This window comes from Pantherophis guttatus, chromosome 2 (assembly GCF_059756535.1).
Source record: "Pantherophis guttatus breed Tessera chromosome 2, ASM5975653v1, whole genome shotgun sequence".
NCBI lineage: Eukaryota > Metazoa > Chordata > Lepidosauria > Squamata > Colubridae > Pantherophis > Pantherophis guttatus.
In genome coordinates, this window is record NC_142064.1 from 40,790,347 (window position 1) to 40,816,289 (window position 25,943).

The following is a 25,943-nucleotide window of genomic DNA, read 5'->3' on the forward strand; positions in this document are numbered from 1 at the left end:
AAAGCACATGCAGACGTATAGATTTCCCTAGCAAGGGGCCAGACTGCACAGAGAAGCTAAGCACTTCCTGTTCTGAAGAGCTCTAGAAATAGAAGGAAGTGTGAATCCTCTCTTGCGACTTATATGGAAGCTACAGTGAGACATCGGGGTTTGCTGCAATCATTCTGAGCATAGTGCACTTTGCCTCTGTTCTTCTTCTGAACTTTGTCTGAACAAACTACAAAGTCCATTAAGTGCATTGAGGGCAACTCTTTCTCATTTTTTGCATAAACGTTGATGATGTGAATCTCATATCCTTGAACTGTCACTATGGAAAAAAGTACACCCACATAATTTTGAGGTTGATTAAAAGGGTAATAAAGACAAATAACTGAATAATGTATATATAATCAGTTATTGTGTGGAAGCCATTCCTAACTGACAAATAGGTTAAAATAAATCAGCTCTATTAAAAGCTTTTTCTTTTAAAATCATGGCTTGTTGTTTTCAAGTAACCTCCTTAACTTTTTAAAGAAATAAGTATAATATTAGACCTTTGTAGCAATTTTTGGTTGAAGGAAGGTTGAATCTGGGTAGGACACTGATTGTTGCTAGTATTTATTCTGCCATGAATTTATCTGGAGCAACACCTCCAAATCTCATCCCAGTGAAACTACTGGAAAATTGCTTTCCATTCCTATAGTGCATTATTAAGAATATTGCCAAACCATCGTGCAAACTATCTGAAAATAATTTTAATTTAATAATCCCCAGTCACACCTAACAAGTGCTGTCAAACTATATTTGGATTGCAAATCCCAGAATCCTCAGCCTTTGGCATGTTGGCTGGAGATAGGGGGAAGGGCAATGTCAATTTATGTCTGGAGAGTGACAATTGGCAAAAGCTGCTTGGTAAATTTTTAGAGAGCTCATTAAATTGATTAACAAACCAATTTGTTTTTTTCATCAGTGCAGACTTAATGCATCAATCTATTCATTTTTGAACTAAATCTGGCTGGAAACTCTTTCAGTTTAAGAACGAGAGCCTTGAATAATATTCTTGAGCAAGTAATTTCCTGCCATTCGGTTAATCTAAAGCCTACTGGAACCTTTGTTAACCTTTGAAGGAAAAGGAAGAAAATAATGCATTACCACAGATGGCATTGTATTCTTGCTTCCCGGAGGGATCAGCACTCGGAGGTCTGGTTTACGATTATTCAATCCCAAATTCATGGGTGGAGGAGACTTTGCTTGCATATTCTTGTTCAAGTTGCCAGGTGAGACCAGCAGACCTGGGGAGTTGCGTGGGTTGCCATACCCATTCCCTGTTCATTTTGCAAAGAAAGGCAAACAAATGCAGGTTTAACAATGGATTCCTAAGTATGTAGATTAACCCTGAAATATCCTCAGGGAATATTGTTCTTCTTTTCAATAAGGTCAATATGTGTGTACCAATTGTTCTAAAAACCCATACTAGCATTCCCCAAGTTGGCTAAGATTTTTTGGGGAGTTACATACTCAAGGTGCTTAGAAAAGGAAGGTGGTGTCTGATGAACCAGTGGGATGGAAACTTTTTAAAAAAACAATAAAAGTAGCAAAATAGAAGTTAATTGGTTGTGATAGTTGCTTCAATAACCTCTCATCATCCTAAGTGACAAGTATTGCATGAATTGCAATATTTTAAAATAAACTCGCAAAGGTAATTAACCTACATCTACATGTAATTAAATTATATCTGGACAATCAGATAATGGTGATCATGCTATTGCTCTGTGAAACTTTAGATTAAGTAACATGCAGAACAACAGGTCTGCATGATTATTAATTTTCAAATTTGTATTTTGATAATCCTCTGATTAAGCCGTACAAGAGGAGTGGGCTACCTTTTGATGGCTTGGAGCCACATACACACTTTACTATATTTTGCATGGCGATCTCTGAAATGGGTGGTATGATATGTAAATTGAGTGCAACTGTACCATGCACATGGGCAGATTAAAACACATTCTGGTTTTGCTGAGTTGTGAGGACTATTGTGAGAGTTTCAGGACTAGATTACAGGTAGTCCTTGACTTACAAACATTTGTTTAGTGACCGTTTGAAATTACAACGCACTGACAGAAGTGACTTATAATCATTTTCAAACTTACAACTGTTGCAGCATTCCCATGGTGGTGACGTGATCAAAATTTGGACGCTTGGCAACTGCCATGTATCTATGATAGTCATAGTGTCCTGGGATCATGGGATCACCTTTTGTGACCTTCTGACAAGCAAAGTCAAAGGGGAAGTCAGATTCTCTTAACAACTGTGTTCCTAACTTAACAACTGCAGTGATTCACTTAACTGTGGCAAGAAAAGTCATAAAATGGGATAAACTCACTTAACTGTCTTGCTTAGCAACAGAAATTTTGGGTTCAATTGTGATCATAAGTTGAGGACTACCTGTATGCCTATTTTACATTAAAGTATTCATTCCTCCAATTTTCAGTCATTATGGTGAGAGGGAAACAAAAGAGAAAGTCTAAAGGTTGCACACCTTTCTAGAGTCTCTTGTTGCCTATCCATGCTTCATGTGAAGCATCCAAATAAGAACAAAAGCAACTGAAATTAAAATACAAAACTTTTTATAAGTTGCACACTACATTATATAACAATAAAAACAACATAATGTTCTAACCAAATCAACTTTCAAATAGATTCCAATCCATTTCCCCTGCCTCCAGTTTACTCTTCTCCCTCCAGCCACTGGTCCATTTTCAGTATTCAACTTAATGGGGTTGTCTTGGTTTCTACACACCCATGAACTTTTTTATACTTCCAAAACTTGGATTTTCTTTACCTGTTACCGTCTACCCCTAACTCTTAGATGGTGCAACTCTGGCTACATACCCTGTTTCCCTGAAAATAAGACATCTCCTGATAATAAGCCCAATCGGGCTTTTGAGTGCATGCGCTAAAATAAGCCTCCCCCTGAAAATAAGCCCTCCCCAAAAATATTTAAACACAGAGCTGGAAATCAGGTAAAATGGAAAGAGGAGACCCACTTTGCTCCACGTGCCCCAAAATAATAAGACCTCCCTGAAAATAAGGCCAAGCGCTTATTTCGCGGTTCAAAAAAAATATATAAAACAGGCTCTTCTTTTTGGTGAAACACGGTAGATTGTCTCAAAAAAGATCTATTGTTCTTGTATCTCTCTATACTTAATAGACAAATTGGATTGTTTCTCTATGTGTGAATGAAGGATGTGCGTGAAAACCAAGGCATCTCAGTCCAAATCACCACTCAGCTATGAAGTTCACTGTCGCCATCCAACCTGCACCACAAGTCTGCTGTGCAGATAAATAAGAAACAGCACACTTAAAAAAGAATGGGATGATAATATAAACAATAAGACTCCTCGACATTGCTCTTTTAATATTTTAGGCTCCTAACAGAAAGTCTGGTGACCTTGAGAAAAATCTGAGCTACCTGAGGCGAGAGGTTGATTGGATTCTGTATGCTGGTTGTACAGTATTGAATATTTAACTGGATATTACCAAATGCTTGTTACACAGAAGAAAGAAACCAACGTCAGATGATATTGCTGGGGAGGTGGTGGTGGGGAGGGAAATAGAACAAGAAAGAACAAAGCAAACCATGATAAAAGGGGCTGCTTTATGGACAAATGCAATAGAATTCTGCTTAGCTTGACTCACTTTATTCCCCCACTTTAGGCTTTTTTGTTTTGAAACAAAAGAAAGTGCAGCAAGGCTATAATTTCCAGAAAAGAAAGAAGAAGGAGAAAACAAACCGGAGGAGGACTCAGAAGCCTCTGAAATGCTTCATCCTCAATCCCTTCCTCCCCTTTCGGAGCCTAATCCTGAATGCTGAGTTCAGCAGGAGTTGGTTCTGATTTTGAACACACCCCTTCATGTCATCTCTGCACTTGTAGCTTTACATCCTGACATACAGGCATCTTCACATTGTGCTAATTTGGTGCTTTCAGAAGCAGTGCTGCTTCCCATTTGAAACTGCAATAATCACAATGATAATGCTGGCACAGCACTGCAATTAAGCAGACTTTCTCAGCACCAGGAGGAGGAGGAGGAGGAGGAGGAGGAGGAGGAGGAGGAGGAGGAGGAGAGGAAGAGGAAGAGGAAACAAGGGAGCAACTGAACTTATTCACCAGGGCAATGGCTTTTCAATTCTCTTCTTTGAGAGCGTTTCATTTTCTTGCAGTGTCAGTAACCAAAAAGGGTACCTGCTATACTAACATCACAATAACTCCCTGGAACGCTTTAAGATCCCATTTTGAAGGCCACTGAAATAATGGCCTTTAGAGGCATGGTTTAAACATGCTATACCGATAGTATTACTGAAAACAAAATGTATATAAAAAGTGGCACCATAGCATGAAATCACCAACTTATATACTTCACTTGCTTACAGACTCAGTGGTATACACAAAACGTGTAAATAAATATAATGCAAAACACAATAGCATAGATTTGTTTTAAATTTTCTTACGCTACAGTAGGAAGCAACTCAATTCATTAGAATAGGACTTATTTCTGAACACTGTAAAACTAATCAAGATTACACTACAGTTAATACTTTGGACTTGCACAGAATATAATCCCTGTGTCCGGTGACAGTAAACTGTAACAAGAATAGTTAGGATTTTTTTTAAAGATAAAGGAGGCCCAGGGCTCCCAGATATTCTACCCTTATATAACATATATTGTACATAATACATAAAGTAATATGTCCATTAACATTTGCAATGGATTGCTTGTTTTGCTATAAGAAATTAAAAACTGTTTTATTATATCATACAATATGCTTGTGATGAAAGTAGGATATAAATCTAATCAATAAGTAAAACAACAACAACGATCAATTGTTCAGTATGTTGTTCAGTACAGGATTCTTTTTTATATGCATAAAATATGCCTGCAAATATACAATTTATCTTGTATAATCTAACTTCTGTATCAGTCTCACTTCTATGTTTCTTTTTAAGAAAAGGAAATAAAGGGTATGATGGGAAGATACTTGTTTTCCCTTAAAACCCACCAATATATTAAATTAAAGCAGTTCGTATAATACAGCTTAACACTGGTAATGTCTTCCCATCGTTTTTAGACTGTGCCACTTACAGATACCAGTCATGTAATTCTTTATGTATTTATCCATGATCGTAAAATATTTTGAAACGTGATGACATTTCCTGCATTTATATTTTTAGAGCATCAAATTATTTTAAAGAGCGATTGCAATCTTCTCTTTACCAGTGGATTTCTGCTGTTCTTGGCACATTATGCCAGCTGGCAATTTGGAGCCATATAATGACTGTTTCTCCTTCCAGCCACCAAATCGTTACGCTTTTGGCAGAGGATGGATCCTGGAATGTAAGACTGTAGACTCAAAACCAATGATATATAAACCCATCATTTGAAAATCCATGATGAATACATGCATGTGGCCTGTAGCAGAGGGGAGTCTGCATTTAATCTGGATGCTTAAACCGCATCCTCTGTTAAAGGCTCTGGCCTCAACTGAGGCACCTTAAAAGTTAAATGCCCTGAAAGTCTCTGTTAAATTCAGAGGCAAAGGAAAAACCCAGCAGCAACAAGACTCAGCCCTTCTAATATAGAGATTAAACCTTTCTTTAGCCTGTCCTTTAAAATTACACTTTGCCTGGACGGTTATCAATTTAAATGCAACTGTGTGCACAATGCTATGTCCCACAAGCCACTAGAAAGAGGGAAAATTATATGCCATGTACAGATGGATTTCCTGATTATAAATTAGGAGAAAATAAGGACCAGATGAAATGGAGAACTAGTTTGCTTTATATTTTATTTGATTAAAAGCCATGTATTTGTTGAAATGGAATACATTCAATGTTATGGATATAACTTGCAGTGCATAATAACAATGCTGCTGCTAATGGAGAAGTAAAAGTTTGAGAGGGACATACACTTCTCAGCCAAGAGGCTCTAAAAACACCAGCGATCACTGGGGATTTCTTTTCCCAGACCATTACAAGAACTTACTTTTTGTTTTATTGATTTTATTGAGTAAATGATGTTTAAAAACAAGAAGCAAGTCTATTTCTTGCTAAGTGTTGTATTCGAGCAAGTAGCCACTTTTTCATCCAATGTCCTAGGAGTCCTTTGTAGAAACCAATAACACTGATAAGGAGAAATGAAATGGAATGTAGTCTAACACCCCCCGCCCCCCAAATGAATGCTCATGCCTATCTTATTTGGAGAATAGATGAGAGGTTTTAAAATGAGTTTTTGCTAAGTAAGGGAACAATACATAGTCCTCCAGAAAAGCCCAACCTGACCTATTTCCTGAGCAAGAGACATAAAGCTCTGAGGTTGGAAGCCTAAGTAATAATGTACAAGAGAAGGTATGGGCTATATTTATATAATATACACACACGGATGCATGAGTGTGCACACACACATACACACTCACACACATACCAAAAGATCTCAATTTTTATGGAAGAGAGTTCTTAAGGTTAAATCATTCAAAGAGTGTTTAAAGGTACATGGTATATTTTAGCCTTAAAAAGAGAAGGTCATGGACAGATATGATAGCAGTCTTCGTCATAGGCATGGATGTTACCCAAAGAAGGTCTAGATTTATTCTCTACAGCAGTTGAGGCTAAGACAAGAACCAATGGATAGAATCTTGACCCGGAGATCCATATTTTAAATACGGACAAATTTCCTGATTGTGATAGCTATTTAGCAGTGGAGCAGTCTATACATGCTTCATAGGGGCTCCATCACAGGAGGTTTTCAAGAAATGATTGGACAGCCATTTGTTGTGGATGGTATGAGAATTCCCGCATTGGCAGGGGCTTGGACTAGTTGACCTCCAACCAGCCATACAAGGATGGTCTACCTTAAAATGTTGCCATGTGGTACATCCATGTTCAGGATTCTGGAGAATCAAACTTGTCCCTTTTCCCTATCCCAGCTCCCTCTCTATCCATATTAAGTCATCATTCCAAAACAATGTGCTATTTGCAGTTTAAAAAAATTCTTTAGGTAATTTTTTTTCTTCAAGACTGCTTGGCAAATCTTGGGATTCCCCAAAGCTTTAGAGAACTGTCTTTTCTGTTTGGATAGTGCTGTTTTGTTTTGTATTTTAATTTAACCTACGACACTTCTGGGTTTAACATAAAAATGAACAGAAAGAGTGAGCCACCATATCAAACCAACCAGAAGCATAAAAGGCAACTGCATGCATATCTTTGTGAATTCCTGGGAGAACAACCAGTATCAAATGTTAGATGCTTATTGTTTTTGCCACAATGTTCTTTTATTTTAAAAAAAAAAAACCCAGAATAAAATAGAACAATGTTTTGAATTACAAAGTAAAACAGCAACTACAACCTAGGCTAGGGCAATCCAGAAAACCATACAATTCCTTCGTCTTTAATGCAACTTGCTGCTAAACTAACTGAAGGTTTCTACTATGTATTACATCTTTAAGTCTATTGAAGTACATTAACTTAGTGGAGAGTGGAAATTGCAGAGGAAGGCCCAAGTGGAAGCATACTCTTCCAGAAAAAGAAAAAATCTTTAAAAAGTCATTTCTGATCCCCACATTATTGCACTAATGGCCTTTCAATGCTGCGTTTCTGGGAGCAGACTAAGCCAGGTATGGCATAAAAGATATATTGATGGTGTAAAAATAATTTTGTGGGACTTGCATTTAATCACAACCTTTGCATTATTGAGCAATTCTAAAGGATGTATTTATAGGCTAAGTTTTCTACATTCTACATGAGAAGAGGATCAGGAAGGGGTTAGATCCATTTTGCTAGGGAAAAATTATCTTGGATCTCTATCTTCTATTTACACAGACTTTGGGTATTTTTTATTCAACGTGGCTGTTACTGTCCTGCTATAGTCTTCTATGAGCTTTGATGTTGGGACATCTTCAGTCATGGAACAACAGCTAAACATAACTTTGGAAAAAAAAATTATAGAGATGACTGGGCAATTTATCAGCTATAAGTAGGATTCTCACTACATCACACGAGGGCATTTAAATTGCATAGCTAAAGCATAATCACCCTCAATTAACCCCATCTGTAACATTTGAAGAATAGATATGGTAAATTTGCTCTTGGAAACAGATGCTAGCCGAGATTGGGCACCACGGATTTGTCATGGTTTTAGAGATGCAAGCAATGGCTCTCTGATGTGACTTTTCTGGCTTGTGGAAACGTTGAACAGAACATTGTAAAAAAATGTGGCTGAAGATTTACCAAAATGTTTATTGAAATAGTTTGGCTAGTAACAAATGCTGGGCAGGCATGTAATCAGTCAGCTGACCGGGGTTGAGTCCACCCACCTCTCCACATGATTTGCTCCTACTTTGATGTGGCATTCTATATTCAATTCATTTCACCATGAAATGAAGGTTTTGGTGGTTTTCTTTCCCAATGAGTTGAGTGACACTGTTCTGGTTTTATGAAGATTAGCATTCAGTAAATGAAAATGTTAGTCATTTTCTGACTGCCAATCCTTGTGCATAGGATCATTTAAATATACAGGAACATTGCCCAAATAACAATAGCACTTGGACTTTTATACTTTATATTTTACAGCCCTCTCTAAGCAGTTTACAGAGTCAGCATATTGTCCCCAACAATCTGGGTCCCCATTTTACTGACCTCGGAAGGATGGAAGGCTGAGTTAACCCTGAGCTGATGAGAATCGAACTACTGGCAGTCGGCGGTCAACAGACTAAGCCTACAATACTGCATTCTAACCACTGTGCTGCCCTATATCTGATTTCCAAATACATATGAAGGAACAAGGAACATATCTGATATTACTTTTAAGTATTAGATATAACCATTCAGTGTATCTAGGCTATGTGAATTATACTGGACCTATTTTTTATTTATCCATGTCATTAACCTATCTGTACAATGGACAGGGAAATGCTGGTGTGAAAACATCAGCTTATTTGGTAACAGAAAAGGACTTTGTAGAGACTGCTAATATTAGAAGCATTCAAAAGCAAATATATTCATACTTTAATTGCACAATCAGGATTCTGTCATTTTTAGATTTTTTATTCCTAGAGTGGATGTTGCATGCAGTCAATATTAGCTCTGTAATCCCTTCACATAGATTATGAAATTTATATTTGATAGTTTTTTTTAATGGTTTCTGAATTGGAGAAATGTACTGCTGGGGTGCAAGAAAACCTTTTATTTCCTATATCTTGAGCACAAATTGTATTGATTTATTTGTTCCACTCAGCAAAAAAAAAATTTTTTTTAACATATCTATTATATTATCTTGCTTATCCTTGGCTCCCCATTTCCTCTTAACCAGTCAACTCAGTAATTACATTTAATTAATTAAACAAGGTACTTAGAAGTATTATTTCTGATGTCCAGTTTTGATTTTTGTTTAATGGCTATAGTTTTAAACATCTTGAGTATCAAAATCAAGAGATTAAAAGCTGGTATTCTACTGTAAGGGATGCAGCTTTATTGCATGGTTAAGCTTTTCTGTTAAGTGTAAGCAAATCTAAACATAGTGCAGGTAAATGAACAATAGTTAATTTAGGGATTGCTCAAAGTTACAACTGAAAAAAGTGACTTATGAACGTTTTCACACTTACAACTATTGCAGCATCCCTATAACTTCTGTGCCAATGAATAAGATTAATTAGTGTTGGTGAAATGTGAAAAAAGGAAAAAAATCTGACTGGAATAAAAAGAGACATTACAATATTGGGTGGACATTTAGTTTGGCAAAGGAGGGAAATAAGCGGTATAAAATTACAAATTATGTGAAGTTAAATTTACTTTTTTTCCACTGGGGCCCTCTACATGGGCACTTGCACTATAGAATTGGGTTTCCACACTGTCAATAACTTCACTGTCAACAACAAGTTTCAACAACTTATTTCCAAAATGGTTGTGGTACAGTTCAAATCGCAAAACTTCTGTTTTGCAATTGGTAATGTTGGAACTTTGCAGAAATTCTAGCTTCACCCACCTTCATTTGTAGTAGATTTTGCCGGTCGCTTAAGAGAGACCTATTTAATTCTTCTAGTCAGTTTCACTATCTCTGTAAAAAGCAGCTCAGCTTGATTTCTCTGCTTATTTAAACAGTGAGAAGACTCATCTCTTCCTTCACCTTGTTTTGCAGCCTCTGGGACCAACAGAGCCATTATTCTAACCTCCTCCCACACAGAAGCTTCATACTGCAATTTATAACCAGTTGCAGCTGCTAAGAAAATCATGCTACTATCACAGTTTTCAATAGGATTTTTTTAAAAAATTAATGTTAAAAATAAACCTGGCCTGGTCAACATGTTGTAGAATGATAAAATAAAAACGCACTCATAACATATAGAGAAAACATGGGGAGAGATTTTAGGTGTTTATTTTTTTTTTGCCTTATGTTAGGGAATGGGGCATTGAAGGAATGTTTTTTGCAATTTTCTGCTGGTCAGCTAGAGAGAACACTGATTGCCTAATACTGTCTCTTAAATACATTCAATGTTTTGAGGTTAATAGGATGAATGATGAGATACTATTGACAGATAAAGTAATCCTTCATAGCAGCCGTACCATAGAGACGACTACAACTGAGGTGGCTTCAAAGGAGATTAGTTCATAAAAGATAAAGCAAGCATGAATGCAGAGAGAGAGAGAGAGAGTACCACCAGTAGCCAAGGAACATGAATATCAGGCTTATAATGTGCTCATGATTTACTGTGAACTTCCACTGGCATCTAGCTGGTCATGGTAGAGTCATCGTTGGACTAGATGTAAAGTTTCTTATGTTGTTGGATTATGAAGCATAACATTAGGATATACTGATATTGCACACTGGATAAAAGATCCAGATAGTTATTTTATAGAAATATGTATACTATTCATTTATTTTTAGTAGTGGCTTTAAATCAATTGGTTTTTTTTCCCCTTTTAAAACAGAAAGCCAGGGTAAAATTAATCATCTAAATAAACCCTGATCAGACGTGGTCACAAAATTGCCAAATTTCTATCTGTTTTAATCTATAAGTTTTAACAAGCACCAAAAGGAAGGCTGCTTACAAGACATATGACACTTAGAAGCCAGCTAGCTATTTTTTAAGGTAGCACATGTTTGAACTTTTAACTTATTTTTTAAATTAATTGAATTGAATACTGTTTGGAGATTTTAGAATAAAAGCTAGACTCTTCACTCCAAAGAGTTAAAACTCATGGCTTGTTTTACATTCTACACTTTGTTCTATACCAAATCCAGAAGTTTCAACTATTTCTTTCAATACTTGAGGGTATGTTGAAATCCAGATGTTTGCTGATTTGCAATACTTCCTAATACTTCCTAATACTTTTTCTCAGAATAAAAGGACAAATTGTCACATGCAAAATGAATGCATACCACAGTCACCTCAACAATAGCATGGGGAAAGAACTGATTGCATCAACTGAAAAGTTCTTATTTGAGTGTGGGTTTCCTATGAGAATGTACTTAATTGCTTGTTATTTAAGAAGAGAAAAGTCAATCATTCTTTTTTTCATCTTCCCCCAAAAATCACCTTGGAAAGACTATGACTCATTTAAAAGAACAGATTCTCATTACTGGCTCTGTGATTTAGTCTTTCAATCCATCATTGTATAAAGATAAATATTGAGACATTGTAAATTAGAGAGGATAAGACTGGGAACATTTTTAAAGAAAATAATGGCAAACAAAGTAGGAACCATGGAAAGAGGCACATTTTCCCAAAGCAGGAGTTAATCTTCCCTAAAGGTTTTCTTGCATTTGCAGGCAATAAAAAGTTATTCTGTTGTTTATCATGTTCACATGAAGGCTCAAATTAAATAATCCATTTAAAGAAAATGTAACTTATACCAAACATTTCAACAGTCAGCTTTCTAAGGACCTATTTATAACTGTATATATATATATTTCAACATGGTTTTACTTATCTAGGTGTATCATTTTCACATATCAATTCAACGAACATGCAGATATATGTAACATAGGGGGGGATTTGATTAGATCTGTAGAAGTAGTTGGCTAGGTAACACCAAACTTTGCTTTGTATAATGTGTTGGCATTGGCACCATCCAATCATAGCAGATTTCTTCTAAGCATGAGGCTGAGTGGGTGTTGCATCTCCTTAATAAGATAATACGTTTATATGATCCTCCATAATAAAAAGTAATGTGTCCATACTTTGTACTATGCTTCTGTTATTTAATGGACTGCTTCACTATTTGCAACAACATATCTGTGTCAGTTGCTTCTGGTGTATCCAGTAAACTTTATGAATACATAAGAACTTATTTTGTACTAGCTGTACCCGGCCACGCGTTGCTGTGGCCCAGTCTGGTGCTTCTGCTGGGCTAAAAGAGCGAGGCTGAAGTTCCAAACTCTCCACGAACATTTGGTGGGCGTGGCCAACTCGACATCACTCACTTTCATCAGTCACCTGACAGCCCCCAAGCCACGCCTAGCCAGCTGGTGATTAGGGCAGAGAACTGGTTGCTAAAAAACAATGGGAACCACAAAATCCTCCCTCTCTGTCTCCCCCTCTCTCTTTGTATCTCTCTATCTCTCTCTCCCCCCATGTATCTCTCTATGTGTCTCTCTCTCCCCCTCTCTCTGTATCTCTATGTTTCTCTCTCTCCCACCTCTCTCTGTATCTCTCTCTGTCTCTCTCTCTCCCACCCTCTCTCTCTGTATCTCTGTATGTGTCTCTCTCCCCCCCCCGCCTCTCTGTATTTCTCTGTGTCTCTCTCTCCCTCTCTCTCTGTTTATCTCTGTCTCTGGCCCGGCCTCTTCTGCATCCCCTGCCATCGCCCTTAGCTTTTCAGGCCAGGCCTTCGCAGCTCTCTGCACCACAACAGAAACTCGGGGGCTCCCTCCATCCTCCCTACATAGATGTTCTCTGGGGGCTCGACGGGGTGACGCATAGCAGAGAAGGGAAGGGAAGGGAGGAAGGGAAGGGAAGGGAAGGGAGCGGTGTGATGGGGGTTCGAGGCTAGTTCACGGGGCGGCCGGGGGAGGGGGAGGTCAGAGCCAGACCTAGAAGCACCGGCTGTGAGGGCTTCCCGGCGGGGAGCCAGCTGCCTACCTGCCGAGCCTGGTGGCAGGATATGGCCCTCGGGCATCTCTGCCTTCCAAATGCACAGTTTCTTGGAAGCAATATGGAGAGTCTAAATATAAGGAGCAAAAATCTGTTGAGCATAATCAGGGCTGGGAGGCTGCCATGTTGGTTTTACGTCCAGCAGATGGCGCTGTTTTTCAATATTTTTCAATGTCTTTCAATGTTTTCCAATGTTTTTCATGTTTTTACCTGTCACACGTGTGACATGTATATAATATAGGTATATATAAACACACCCGTAGTCGAATGCAATGTTGTGTCAAAATTTGAAAGCAATCGGTGAAGAACTTTCAGAGATGTGCGGTTATGTACAAACAGACATTTAGATTTTTATTTATATAGATTGTGCGTTATAGGTGACTGGGAGCTAAATAAGTTAATTGGCAGCAAAAAGATGTTAAGTCACCTATGGTGTTTTTTTTAAGTGGAAGTTTGTTTTGATTGGCTATTGCCAATGTAAAGAGATGTACATTCCATTGATATTTATGAGTTTGGGCTGCCTGTATTATTTTAGGATTTGTTCAAAGACTTACTACTGATTGCTTCATACTCTGCTTGTTTGGGATAGGCTTATTTGGGCATGCTGCCTTCTTTTTTCTTTCCAAATTTTTCCTTTGGCTGTATTATTTTGAAAGCATGCCCAGAATTCCTTTGACCAAGAGACCCATAAATTATAAATAGCTATTACCTACATTTCTATTTAGTTTGAAAGGCTAGAAGAATATGTATAATAAATTAACATGCAGCCCACATGTGACCAAAAGCAGCAGAACGAATGGTGTAATATAAGCATGATATAATCTTGCAGAAAGACTCAAAGTTCAAGTTGGCCAAATTGGACAATTATTGTCACAATGAACTGCACATTCCAAAAGACTTCAGGTCTTTCGGTACATTGACACATTTCAGATGATGTTGCAATGGAAGGACATTTCTTTACCTGGCAGCACTGCTTATATAAGAGAAACATCTTTCATGTAGCAATGCTTGCTTTCATCAGATGCTGTTATCCTTCCCCCTTTTAAATTTGAGCTCTAAACTCTGCAGTCTCCACTTCTGTAACACCGGAAAACATGTATTTTCTTTACAGTAACATATTTTAAATCCTGCTTTTAAGCACAGCAACATGCCTTGTCCTTAGCCAAAACATGACTTTGTCCAGTGGTGCCTTAATGCTGATTGGCAGGAGCTTTCCAAGAATAAAGACAAGTGACATTGTGAATGCTACTTGAAGTTCCCAGGAAACTGAACCTGGGATTCTCTGCATATGAAGTATTTAGTTCTGCCATTGAAAGTAGCTTTTCATAAAACTGTAGAACCAGAGTAGGATACCACTGGCATGGGATATGATTACTGTGGGGTTTTTATTTTTGCTTCTAGGAAAACCCAAACCCAAAACATAGCAGCTGAAGTCAGGCTCTCCATTACATGTAGTTCGTATGTTTACTTGGTAGCTTTAATTTTAAGATGTGTGGCGAAAGAATTTTAAAAGGATGATTTAAAGAGTAACAGAAAAAATAAAAATGAATGTGTTCAGCTTCCATTTAATTTCATTCCCTGTAATTTAATTTCATTCCCTGTAGTTACCTTGAGATAAGGTGGGCGGCCTATACATTTTATAAATAAATAAACAATTTGGTGTAGTGGTTAAGGCATTAGCTAGAAACTGGGAGACTGTGAGTTCTAGTCCCACAAAGCCAGCTGGGGACTCTTGGCCAGTCGCTCTCTCTCTCAGCCCTAGGAAGAAGTCAATGGCAAGCTACTTCTGAAATCTTACCAAGAAAATTGAAAGGACTTGTCCAGGAATCAAGACTAACTTGAAGGGAAACACACAAACATAATTGGGAAAAGGTGGATTATACTAGCTATAAGGGAGACAATCTTGCAGTTAAACATTATACCAAACCTCTGGTAGCCAATTTTTTTTCCCTTGTCAAATGCTTTTTGAAACAACAACAAAAAACCAGATATAGAATGCCTCCTGAAATATATTAAAACATGGCTGGCACAGGGTGGACAAATTGTAGGGGGTCAATGTTTATGCTATCTTTTGATACAGGTGATGACAAATATACGAGGACATATATGAGGACCCAGTTTGTGGGGGCAATAAGCTGACTTTGTATAAATATACAAAGTATGAAGGCTATTGCTTAATGCATTGTAAGCCACCCTGAGTCTCCGGAGAAGGGCATATATATATATGGGAGAATACAACAGATCAAGTCTACAAGCAGGTATAAAATAGCTATTTGGAAACTTACTATATAGTTCACTGCATTTATTTAAAAAGCCCATAAGAGGAAAAATGAATGAAATGTAAAGATAAATAATATTCAGCATTCTGAAAATATTCATATGGTATTTTAATATTTTCTCTGACTTCCAATACTAATGTTTCCTATGATCATGATTACAATCTGAATTCAAAACATACTGCCAACTTATTTGCTTCTTACTTTATTGCCATATTTAAAAATATATTTACTTTCAATGTTTGAGCCTTTAAAAAACCAGGCCTGCATCTTCTACAGGTTAGATGCCTAATATATTTTTCTGCGTGCAAGGATGAAGGATGTAACTGTAAGACTGTTTGGCTCAAGGGCATATTGGCTTAAGGTCAAGAGTATCTTATTCTTTCCCTTCACACAAGCTTTTGGTTTAAAAGAAAGTTGCCAAACCCATGGCTATATTTATAACTTAGCAACTCCACACTAAATAGGAAGTTCTCTTTCATTCTCTTGGCAACTCTGACTATCACATGGCATAAGCAATCCAATTGGAGAGTACCTTTGAACAAATTTAGTCTAGCAAACCCAAGATAGCCTTGGTTTTAGTTAAAAATACCTCTTCTGGTATTTAATTGTGTGGGATAATAAAAAGTAGTCAGTATTCCCAAGTTCTATTTATGCCTTGGATAGCCACTCAAAGATGGATGATTTTAGAATTATTATTAAATATGATCCAAACTGGCCAATAAGACATGTATGTATCTGACCTAAGAAAATTTCCTTCCTTCCTTATTTCCACCTTCTTGCTATACTGTAATCTGTTAAAGTAATGAAGAAATTGATGGCTTCACAATTAGCAATTAAAAGTATGTTCACTTTATAGCAAATCTCCAAAAATCTCCAATTTCTGGTCCTTTGTTGCAAGCAGACTATTTTTAGAGGCAACAGGAAAATGCAAGTGCATTAAAATTCTAATTTGACAAAGAATGTGTACCCTCGCAACTTCAACAGCAGGATCATCGTATTAGTCTCGAACATGGCAACAGGAAAAGACACATGGGCCTCTGTTCCTCATGAAAAAGTGGTAAACAAAGAACTTTTGATATTTAAGAGAGAGAAAGACGATTCTCTAAAATAGAAGCACTGTTAAATTATGGCACTGTGGCAGACATCTCAACCTTATAATGACCTCTCATCTTGTTCTGCCCTACAGCAAAACTCTTATTACTCCACATTTAAGACAGAAGGAATGCACATCTGCAGTGAGGTCTAAACTCAAATTTGTCACCAAAGGAACCAGAGTTCTGTATACAATTATATTTTTATTTACCAATACTCAACTACAGCAATTTTTAATTTTTTTTTTATTATACTTCCAAGCAATATATTACAATACATATTTTGAAAAAAAAAGCAGCCTCATTTTCTAACCATTTAATCTTATCAAGTCACCAAATTTCTTTCTGGCAAAATGAGTGATATTTGTGGGAGCCCTGCATTTAAGAAGCACTCATTTCACAGACATTGAAATTTACATTGTTCTAAAACTATGCGTGGGTGGGGGAATGGAAATAGCTTTGCCTTAAGAAGCCAGAAGAGGGCACTCATTAGTAGTCAATCAATTTCCATTCAAAATCTTGTAATGGAAAAAAAGTCAAGAATCTTGAATAGATATTCCCAAAATGAAACAGGATTGGAGTAACTTGAATTCCAGAATCAAGATAAGTAACATTTTCCAAGTTTTATAACAGTGGAAGGCACTAATAAGGAAAACTGTAAACTGCTGTATTCTACATGTTATGGCCACAAAAATAAACCCATTTTAAAGCACCATACTAAAGTCTATAAACTATAAAATATTTTACATTGTCAAGCCCAAAACAACAGTCACAGTACTTAAAATTTTCCTTTGAAAAAGTCAAATATGGGAGCAATTATATCAGTAGACACAGAAGGTTTTCTTTCACTTGAATGAGAGTGTGAATCTTGGTAATAAACTAAAACATTTAAAAAAAACATATTTTAGTCAGCTGTATTGTGGCAAATCACTGCTGAGCTAAAATCCTTTTCCTTGGTAGGAAGGGAAGGTGAGAAACATTTGGGACTGTTTGTATATGAAAAATGCCACTAAAGCAAAAATTGGCAATAGTATGTAGTTTAGATCTACCTTTCTTTGTTTAGGCAGATGACTTAGGTAATTTTTTTGGTTAGGTGTGCACTCTTTGTTCTCTAAGGTTATATTTCCCCCAAGAATCCTTTATGTACATTAAATACTGTTTTCGTACACTTGACTTAGGTTGCCAGAAAGTCAAGATAGGGTAAAAATATAAAGTAAAACCATTTTGCCCTTGTATAAAGTGGAAAGAAAACGATCCACTTATTAAAAATTTCTGAAGCATTTTCTGTAATAACACCAAAAACTTCTACACATTGACATAAATACTTGCATGTGACAATTTCCAAGAAAAGTTCTGAATCAGCTCTTTTATTTATCTGTTGTACTTCCTTATAAGAATCTGCATAACTACACATAAAAAGGTTTCCTTTTTAAAAAAAGACTGCCTAAATGTAAGGAAAGCTCAACATTGAGAAGGTACTTGTGGATAGGATTTTCAAGGAATAACCTAATTCTGGTCTTAATAACATTATATAAAGTTATTTTAGGACTGGCCTCATGCTAACTCTCTGTTGTGGAGTCTGTAACCATTTTAATAAGGTACATAAAACATCCTTCTGTTTACCTGCACTGGTGCCTGCACCGGTTGTGAGGTCCCCACCCATCAGGCCACCTAGGAGAGGACAAATAAAATAGTCAAACTGAGAGAGGAGCTGAAGAAACCACAAAGGTCAAGCAGCAATTACAGTTTATTCCTCAAAGTAATGTGAGCCCTAGAGGAGTTTCTGGTGAGCCCACCAGAATTTTCATAAAGATCAGGCTGTTTGAGCCACCCTGACTCCCGTCTGTGTACAAAACGATCTAATTCCTCCTTCAAAGCATAAGCATTATTTAGTGGCTTCAGTGGGTAATAGCTCAGTATAATATTGAGTGAATTTATAGTGAATAAACTATTATAATACATTGTCAACTAATGAACTATTGTAATAATTGTCAATTTCTGTGATGTCATTGTATACAGCCATTAATATTTCACAGATTTTTTTCCATCTCCTTTCCCAACTTTGTGACCCTCAATTGTCTCTTCCACCCTGATTTGGAAATTCTGAGAAATGCAGACACATGGGTAAGAGATTGGAGGAAAAGTAGCTTAATTTCTACTTAAATGGAATTTCTCACCGCCGTGTTAACACAGCATTTGGCCAGTAAAATTATTTAGATTCTCTTGAATCTTGATGCCACGTGGGCAAGGTCTATAAAAACCTTTTATGGTTTGGCACCAACCTACCATCAGGACCATGTTCATCTATTAGAAAGAATCAGCTTGTCCTATTCAATCTTTCTGAGGAAAGCACCAGGTGATTCCCTACTTTGGGGAGTAGAGGGGAGATGAAATGCAGGAATACTGCATTTTTGTATCAACACCAGCTTCTGGAGTCACCTCCCTCTGGAACCTAGATGGAGTTCCTCCAGAGGACAATTAGGACTGTTTTGGGGGTTTTCTGGTTGTTAGGTTTCAGGCTTTATATAACATTAATTGGACCACAAATGTTTTAATGATTTTTTGCATTCTGCAAAGCTGTAAAGAGTTCTATGAGATTGAGGTGGGGTATAAATGTAACATAAATAAATGCAGCCTTGAGATGGAAATGTATGTGTCTCTGAGTGTATAATGATAAAGCACAATATTTCAGAAGCTGCATTTGGTCATTTGCCTCCAGATTCAAATGACCTAGACTCTCTTCAGTTCTGTTTCCAATTTCCTCTCCTAGCTTTTAATATTATTATATAAAAGTAGGCTTTTTGAATTTTATGACTAGAGTAAAAACTAACAGCCTCACTTTCTAAGACAGTTTTAACTGAGATTTAACAAAAGAGAAAATGGATTAAGATCAGAAATCAGAAGATGTGGCCTACTGGGAATCTTTCTACTACTTTCCTCCTGAACATGTATGCTTTTCAACTGGAGTTGCATAATAGTGTCCAGGAGATTAAATCCACTAATTTTTATGTTTCAAATATAGTCTTCTTACGTTACCTACTTCTGGTTTCTACAGTATTTAGAGCCTTTTAAAACATATTTTATTTAGTTGTAAATACTAAGGCTGGATTACCTCTGGAAAGCCCAGCATTTTAGGATATGGAGTTATTATCGCTTTAAAAGCAATGAGAGAGAAGAGTTGATATCTTAAAAGAATTCTGCCAAAATTACTCTGGGTATGGATTGTGGGATCAATCTCTCCACAATTGAAGAACCCATGGCAGGATACATCTTAGCCACCAATGAAATCAACATACACATACATTCAGAGAATAAACATATGACACACAAAGAAATCCTACTCTACAAAAGTAATCAGAAGATATGTGTCTACCAAGAACTTGGTGCTGCTATAAGTTTATTAAGCTTGCTCAATTTTTGAAAAGGCTGGAGAAGAATCCATGGTAGATTTGGTTTTTTGTTTTTTACAAAAAGTGTGTGACTTTCATATTGGCAAGTAGTCAATAGACTTTTGGAGAATCCTGACATATTCTTGCTTTGAAAGTAACAATCTGTAGATATAGAAATGTTATATTTGAAGCAAAGAGATGGAACTAGGCAAAACTTACCTGTGTTACCTGCACTTGGTGGTCTGTGTGTCACCCCAGGAGACATGCTATTCCGCTGTAAGGAAGGGTGGGCCAGAGGCAAAAGGTTGGGGTTACCCAGTGAGCTAACTGGGTTGCTGTATACCAAGCTGTTGTGGTTGGACACTGGGATAGAAACTGGCATCTCAAAGTTAGGTGGTGGAACAGCCTATAATAACAATAATAAAAAAGGGAAACAAAAGACGAGAGTAATATAGAGGTACAAGATATTCATACAATATATTATTCTATACTAAGATCAAATGTTTTATAAATTCTGGTTAGAAAAAAGCAGAAAGGAGTTAGGAACATAAATTGTCATCACTGCAAAAATTAATCCCTCACAATGGATGAATTTTAAAATATGTCTTTTCTACCCTGTTTTGCTACAATTTCCACATTTCCTTTGTATTAAAGGATGCCTGATTGGGTGTTTCCTGCCCCACTTATTTTTCACAAGCCTTGTTTCATTAAGGTTTTTTCCAGTCATTGAAATCAATATTATTTAGTAGTGGCATTCTAATATGGTGTTGCAGATGATAAGAGATTATAGATAAATGAATATGAATTGTAAATTATTCAGTGAAAAGCAAACTGGCTGAACATTGGTTTCTTCATAATTGATCATCTCAGTTGGTTTTTATGAATATATCGGTACCAAGACCAATAGTGTTTATCTTATAAACTGAAATAAATAGATGTAACTTGGTAGCTGATTCCCTGAATGGATTTCTGTTCACACAGTGCTCTTATTCTTGGAATTCATAGAGAGAAGAATCTGATTTTCACCAATCCTTCATCAACAGGAATTCCATTAATTCCTATTCTTTCTTTTCCTGCAAAAAAATGGTTTAAAAAGTTACAGAATTCTCCAAAAAATTAGGACAGGTGGTCTGCAGAGAATGTGTGTGTGTGTGTGTGAGTGAGTGTCAAAAAGTCAATTTGACAGCCACAACTGCGTGACTGAAACCCTCCTCTGACTTTTTCAACCCTTCCCACTACAAATGACCCTAGTTAGGGTGTTGCACAGGAGGAGGGATATTACTTCTTCTTACCTTTTGACCTTCCTGGGTCAAAAGTCTTTCTGCAAACATTTAATAAAACCAAAAACAACCTGACTGGAACCATTGCTTCTGTGCAATGCCGGCTTATGCAAATGTTTGCAATTTGTCATTATTAATGCAGATGAAAAAAGTTTTTTATTTGGTAAACCAGAACACTTAATCAGACACCATATCAAACAGCATTGCAGAATTGTTCATAACTGTATTTATACATTATATTTGGATTTTGAATATTTCTTAATATAGGCAGAAGCAACCCTGTTGAAACAATTACTAGGAAACACATTGTGCAGCCTGCAGTCCAATAGCATGATGAAATTGTGGGATGAGATTCACCTCTGGCATACCTTCCAGTTATTTAATTTTTAAATAAAAGAGCCATTCTGAAAATCCACTAAAATTACAATTTCTTTAGTAATATTTCATAGCATTCTTTAGGTTCTTTTGGTCTTTAGTTATTTAATACTATTCGTTCACAATTAACTCCTTACTTTCTTCTGTGCTATTGAGTATAATGTAACTAAATGGAAATGAATATCAACAAGGAAAGAAAAAAAGGATGAAAAGGCTTAATACTCCCAGCCTTTGTGATTCTATTTTTCAAGCCTTTACATTACCCCATACAAGATTAGGAAGAGAACAAGAGCTTTTCAAATAAAATATATTTATATAGCTTGTATTATCAGCCTCTAAAGAAAGTAAATTGCTGAAAACTCTCCAGAGTTTGTGAAATCTAAGATAACAAAAAATAGAAACTTTTAGTAACAACCAACAATGCAAATCACTTACTGATAATGCTTTAATCACACAGAGGATAATTTCTCCTCATGAATTGTTTCTCATGTATTTTATAGAAACTAGCCTAACAATTTCTTTTAATCAGCTACTACCAGATCAATAGTCCAATAGAGGTGATTGGTAGTTGACCCAAGGTCAATAATATCTTTTCAATTGAATTCAATTCAATTGACTCAGATTACAATTTAAAGCCATTAAACAAAATCCTACTATGTTCCATCTCTATTTTAAAGACAACACTATTACACTACAGTATTTGATCTGGAACAAAGCCTAAGGAAAGTATAATGTGGAAACTACTTGACACCATCTCTTCATGCAGCAGCTATAATTTCTGGAATTTGCTTGCAACTTCTTGATTTCTGATAATGTCAGGTAAACTATCAAGCTGAACATGTTAGCTCCAATTTACAGTACATGCTAATATGATAGTATTATAGGGAAAATAACTGCTTCTGTAAGAAGATACCATGGTCCACTGATAGTAAGTTAAAAAAACCAATCACAGGACCCTGTGATCACATGGCACTTTACATTCTTTGGTACATATGAAGAATCTGTTAGGCTTTCGGCTAACAAATGCATTTTTGCAAGTTGTAGTACAATACAGAAAATAGGCATTCACAGTAACTAGTTGCAGGTATGGCTTTTACTCTCCTGTACATATCCCCTTTTTGTAATAAACATCACACAGTTCTTGAACAGTATACTTTCATGATCAAGATAATACTAAGCAGTGACTCTGAGTCTTATTCACCAGAAATTGTTTTCATTTCCGTTTTATGGATTGACTTTACTTGATTTGCCCATTTTAAAGTATTATCTACTTTATATTGATCATTATTGATATTGTATTTTATTATTGTTTCTGAGCTATACTTTTATAGCTCAGAACGTTACATCCTAATTTTGGAACAGAGAGATAAGTCCTTATTCAGTGCTGGATCTGTTTTGAAAATTACAAAAAGCAAGCTAGATAACAAAAACATCTATAGGATTTTTACTCTAGCTGAACTCTTGTGCATTTGCAAAAAAAAAAAAAAAAAGCTGCTGCAATATTTTTGAATTTGAGGTTTTTGTATTAAAACTAATTATTGTATTTTATGAATTTTAATCCCTCTGTGAAAATAAAGCACAAACTTGTAAAGACTATTTCATACAGATGAAAGTGAAAACAGTGCATACAAAAAGTCATAAACCTGTTAAAAACCATCTCTAATTATGAAGGAAAGTTTGAGAAAGTTCAAGGGTCTTTCACATTCTTTGCTATAGCTCTTTTTACAATGTCTGAAGATAATCTAAATATATTGAAAATCATTGTTTTGTGGCAAAGGAAGTTGTTTAAAAGCCTATCTTAACTTTCCTTTAGCCCAAATTGGAAAACAAATTTTAAAAACACTTCTGCGCTCTTGATGTATGTCTGCTTGAGGATGTTTTTCAACACATATACTACAGCAAAGGAAGAAGCATGAATTATGATGAAGGCTTAGTTTCTTAGGAAACATGTGCACCATATAATTTGAAATATCATACAATTATGTATCCAAGTATAGAAACACAATGGGTGAAATTCACTCTTTAGAGCTCAGAGCCCAAATGTTGGGGTTATGCAACAGGAACTTTTGGGAACTTGTGAGCTAGGAATAGAATCTATTATGTAGGGACTTTCAAGAACTCTCCTTCCAGCATAACTTTCTGGCACTCTTTAGGTCCTCCTGAAGCAGCACAAAATCTTAAAATACTTTCAGCCATATCTTCCATGTAGAAAACTTTAGCATACGAAGGGTACAAATTCAAGCAATCAAATGATGGAGAAATGCCCATCTAGGGGTTCAGAAAAAAAGAGCTACGTGTAGGTAACAGCACACAGTGCATCTTTCAGAGGTCCAACTATAACAATATTTTGGGTTGGGTTCCAGGCTATCATAGAACAAGGTTGGAAGAGTTTTTAGAGATTAATTTTCTAGCTAGTGGAGGATCTACTAAAACATCTCTGACAGATCACCATTAAATCTCTTTTTGAAGACTTCTAACAAAGGAGAACTCACCAGATGGTAGTCTGTTTCACTATAAAAGTTTCCAGGTTTAATAGTTGCTGTTCAGTGTCAGCTGTTCATAATATTGCTTTCTGATTTCATTGTAATGCCTAGTTAATTTAATCTTGGCCCACCTAGCTACAACTGCAATAGGGATTGAGTGATTCTGAACAGAATAGGATAATGCCATTAGAAGGATTCCTTTCTTATAAGAAATGGACTGTACTTCTAGGTAGATTTGTGTATACATACTATAATGTCTTGTTGTTATTGCTGTTGTTTTTGAAGTAGATTTAGAAGCTTAAAACAAATTGTATTTTGAAAAAAGCTATAATTTATGTCATACAAAATATTGACAGCTGTTTCCACATGAATTTCTACCAAAGTGTCTGCAACAATTCAATTTCCAATTTGTTTCAAGCAAATTTTGAAGCAAATTGTTCTGACAGAAAGCCTAAAAGTTTCAAGAGACATCTATAGGGCTATCTGCTCTCATTCTCTCTCTCCTTTAGGATCAGCATAGAATATAATAGTTTCATAACTGTTTAACCTACTGTGTATACAGGGAAATTATGAAACTACTCTTCTGAAATGCTAATAAATTTATTTATTAATAATAAGTAAATGAGTTTCACAGGAGATATTGTGAATTATTCCCTACATTTTAAAATATTCTGCATTTAATGCTATGTGCCTTTGCAAACTAAAATGACTAAAATTGGGAGAATATAAATGTTACTTCTGGATCTGGCAAGGTATCTCTACAAATTGGTTGCAAATAGCATATATCAGATAATCAATTTCCCAGGAAATTGTTATGGTATTGTTATAGTAGAGAAACACTAAATTTGCCCATGAATAACTGCAATTTGTTGTGGCAATTCTGAATCCTACTTTTCACATTAAATAAACATATAAACAAGCTGATATTAAAAAGCAAACAGTTTCCTGAAAGCAAAGAGAAAAACCAGGCAGCTCTCTAGTAAATTTCATATGGAGAAGTTCATATGCATCTCTTTTGAGACTAATTATATCAATGGAAAACTCTTTGTTTTAATAATGTTATGCTCTACAAAAACAGATATGGTCCTTTAACTAATGTAGTACTTGCCATAACTGTCAAACTGCCAGACAAAGATAGCATATTCAATTTGCAGAAATCATGGAACCACATAAGAGATCAACTGTGACTTTGTAGATGTTTTTTTAAAAATTATTCAAATACTGATAATTTTGGGAAATACACTTCCAACATATATTCAAATAATTTATTCCAAAATTATATGCACTAGTGAATTTACTAATTTTGACTTAATGTGATGTTAAAAATGCTTTTCGACAAAGTGATTTCTATACTTGCTTGCATGGCGCATATAGAATTGCCATGTTTCCATTAAGACACATTTACGTATGAAAGTGAGTGAGAACAAGTGAAAAAGAGTAAAAATCTGCTAATAAATAAGAAAGCAAGTGAAAGTAAGTGTGGAAGGAAAATATGTATTTCATAGCAAGATGCACAGCAACATTCTTAACACATTTTAATTCCAAGAATTGGGGATTAAAGTAGACAACTGAGTTTGGAATTTTCCAGACCTTTTTTATTTTAAAGACCTTTATTAAGGTCTTTGAAGCTTTTCATTTTCTTTTTCCTAGGCTGTTTGCATTTATTCCACTTGATAAGTCAATAATAACCCTCCCATCTCTAGATACTCCATCTTTCTTAGTGTCAGCACAAACTCTCAAATAATGCTTTTCATGTGTTTCAGGAAACACTGGCCAGGCATTAAAAGGGAGGCTGCCTCTGTGGAAACCTCGTCTTCCAAGCAGCCAAAATGGACCTAGTGGGCAGTGCCCAGCAATTAGTGGGGAGAGGGCATGTCCACAAAAGATTAAAGTGGCCAGTATGAGAAGATCATATTCCATCCT

At 36.1% G+C, this 25,943-nt stretch overlaps 1 protein-coding gene across 21 annotated transcripts in view; it reads right to left on the reverse strand.

The window, feature by feature from the left end:
* MEF2C (myocyte enhancer factor 2C) overlaps positions 1 to 25,943 on the reverse strand; it is a 179,107-nt gene that overhangs the window by 10,428 nt on the left and 142,736 nt on the right. For all 21 annotated transcript variants that reach the window (XM_034441260.3, XM_034441258.3, XM_034441259.3 and 18 more), the window contains 3 exons: positions 20,102 to 20,288; positions 18,117 to 18,164; positions 1,132 to 1,304 (listed from right to left, as the gene is read on the reverse strand). In XM_034441260.3, coding sequence (XP_034297151.1) covers positions 1,132 to 1,304; positions 18,117 to 18,164; positions 20,102 to 20,288 — 408 coding nt within the window. The remainder of the gene's footprint in view (positions 1 to 1,131; positions 1,305 to 18,116; positions 18,165 to 20,101; positions 20,289 to 25,943) is intronic.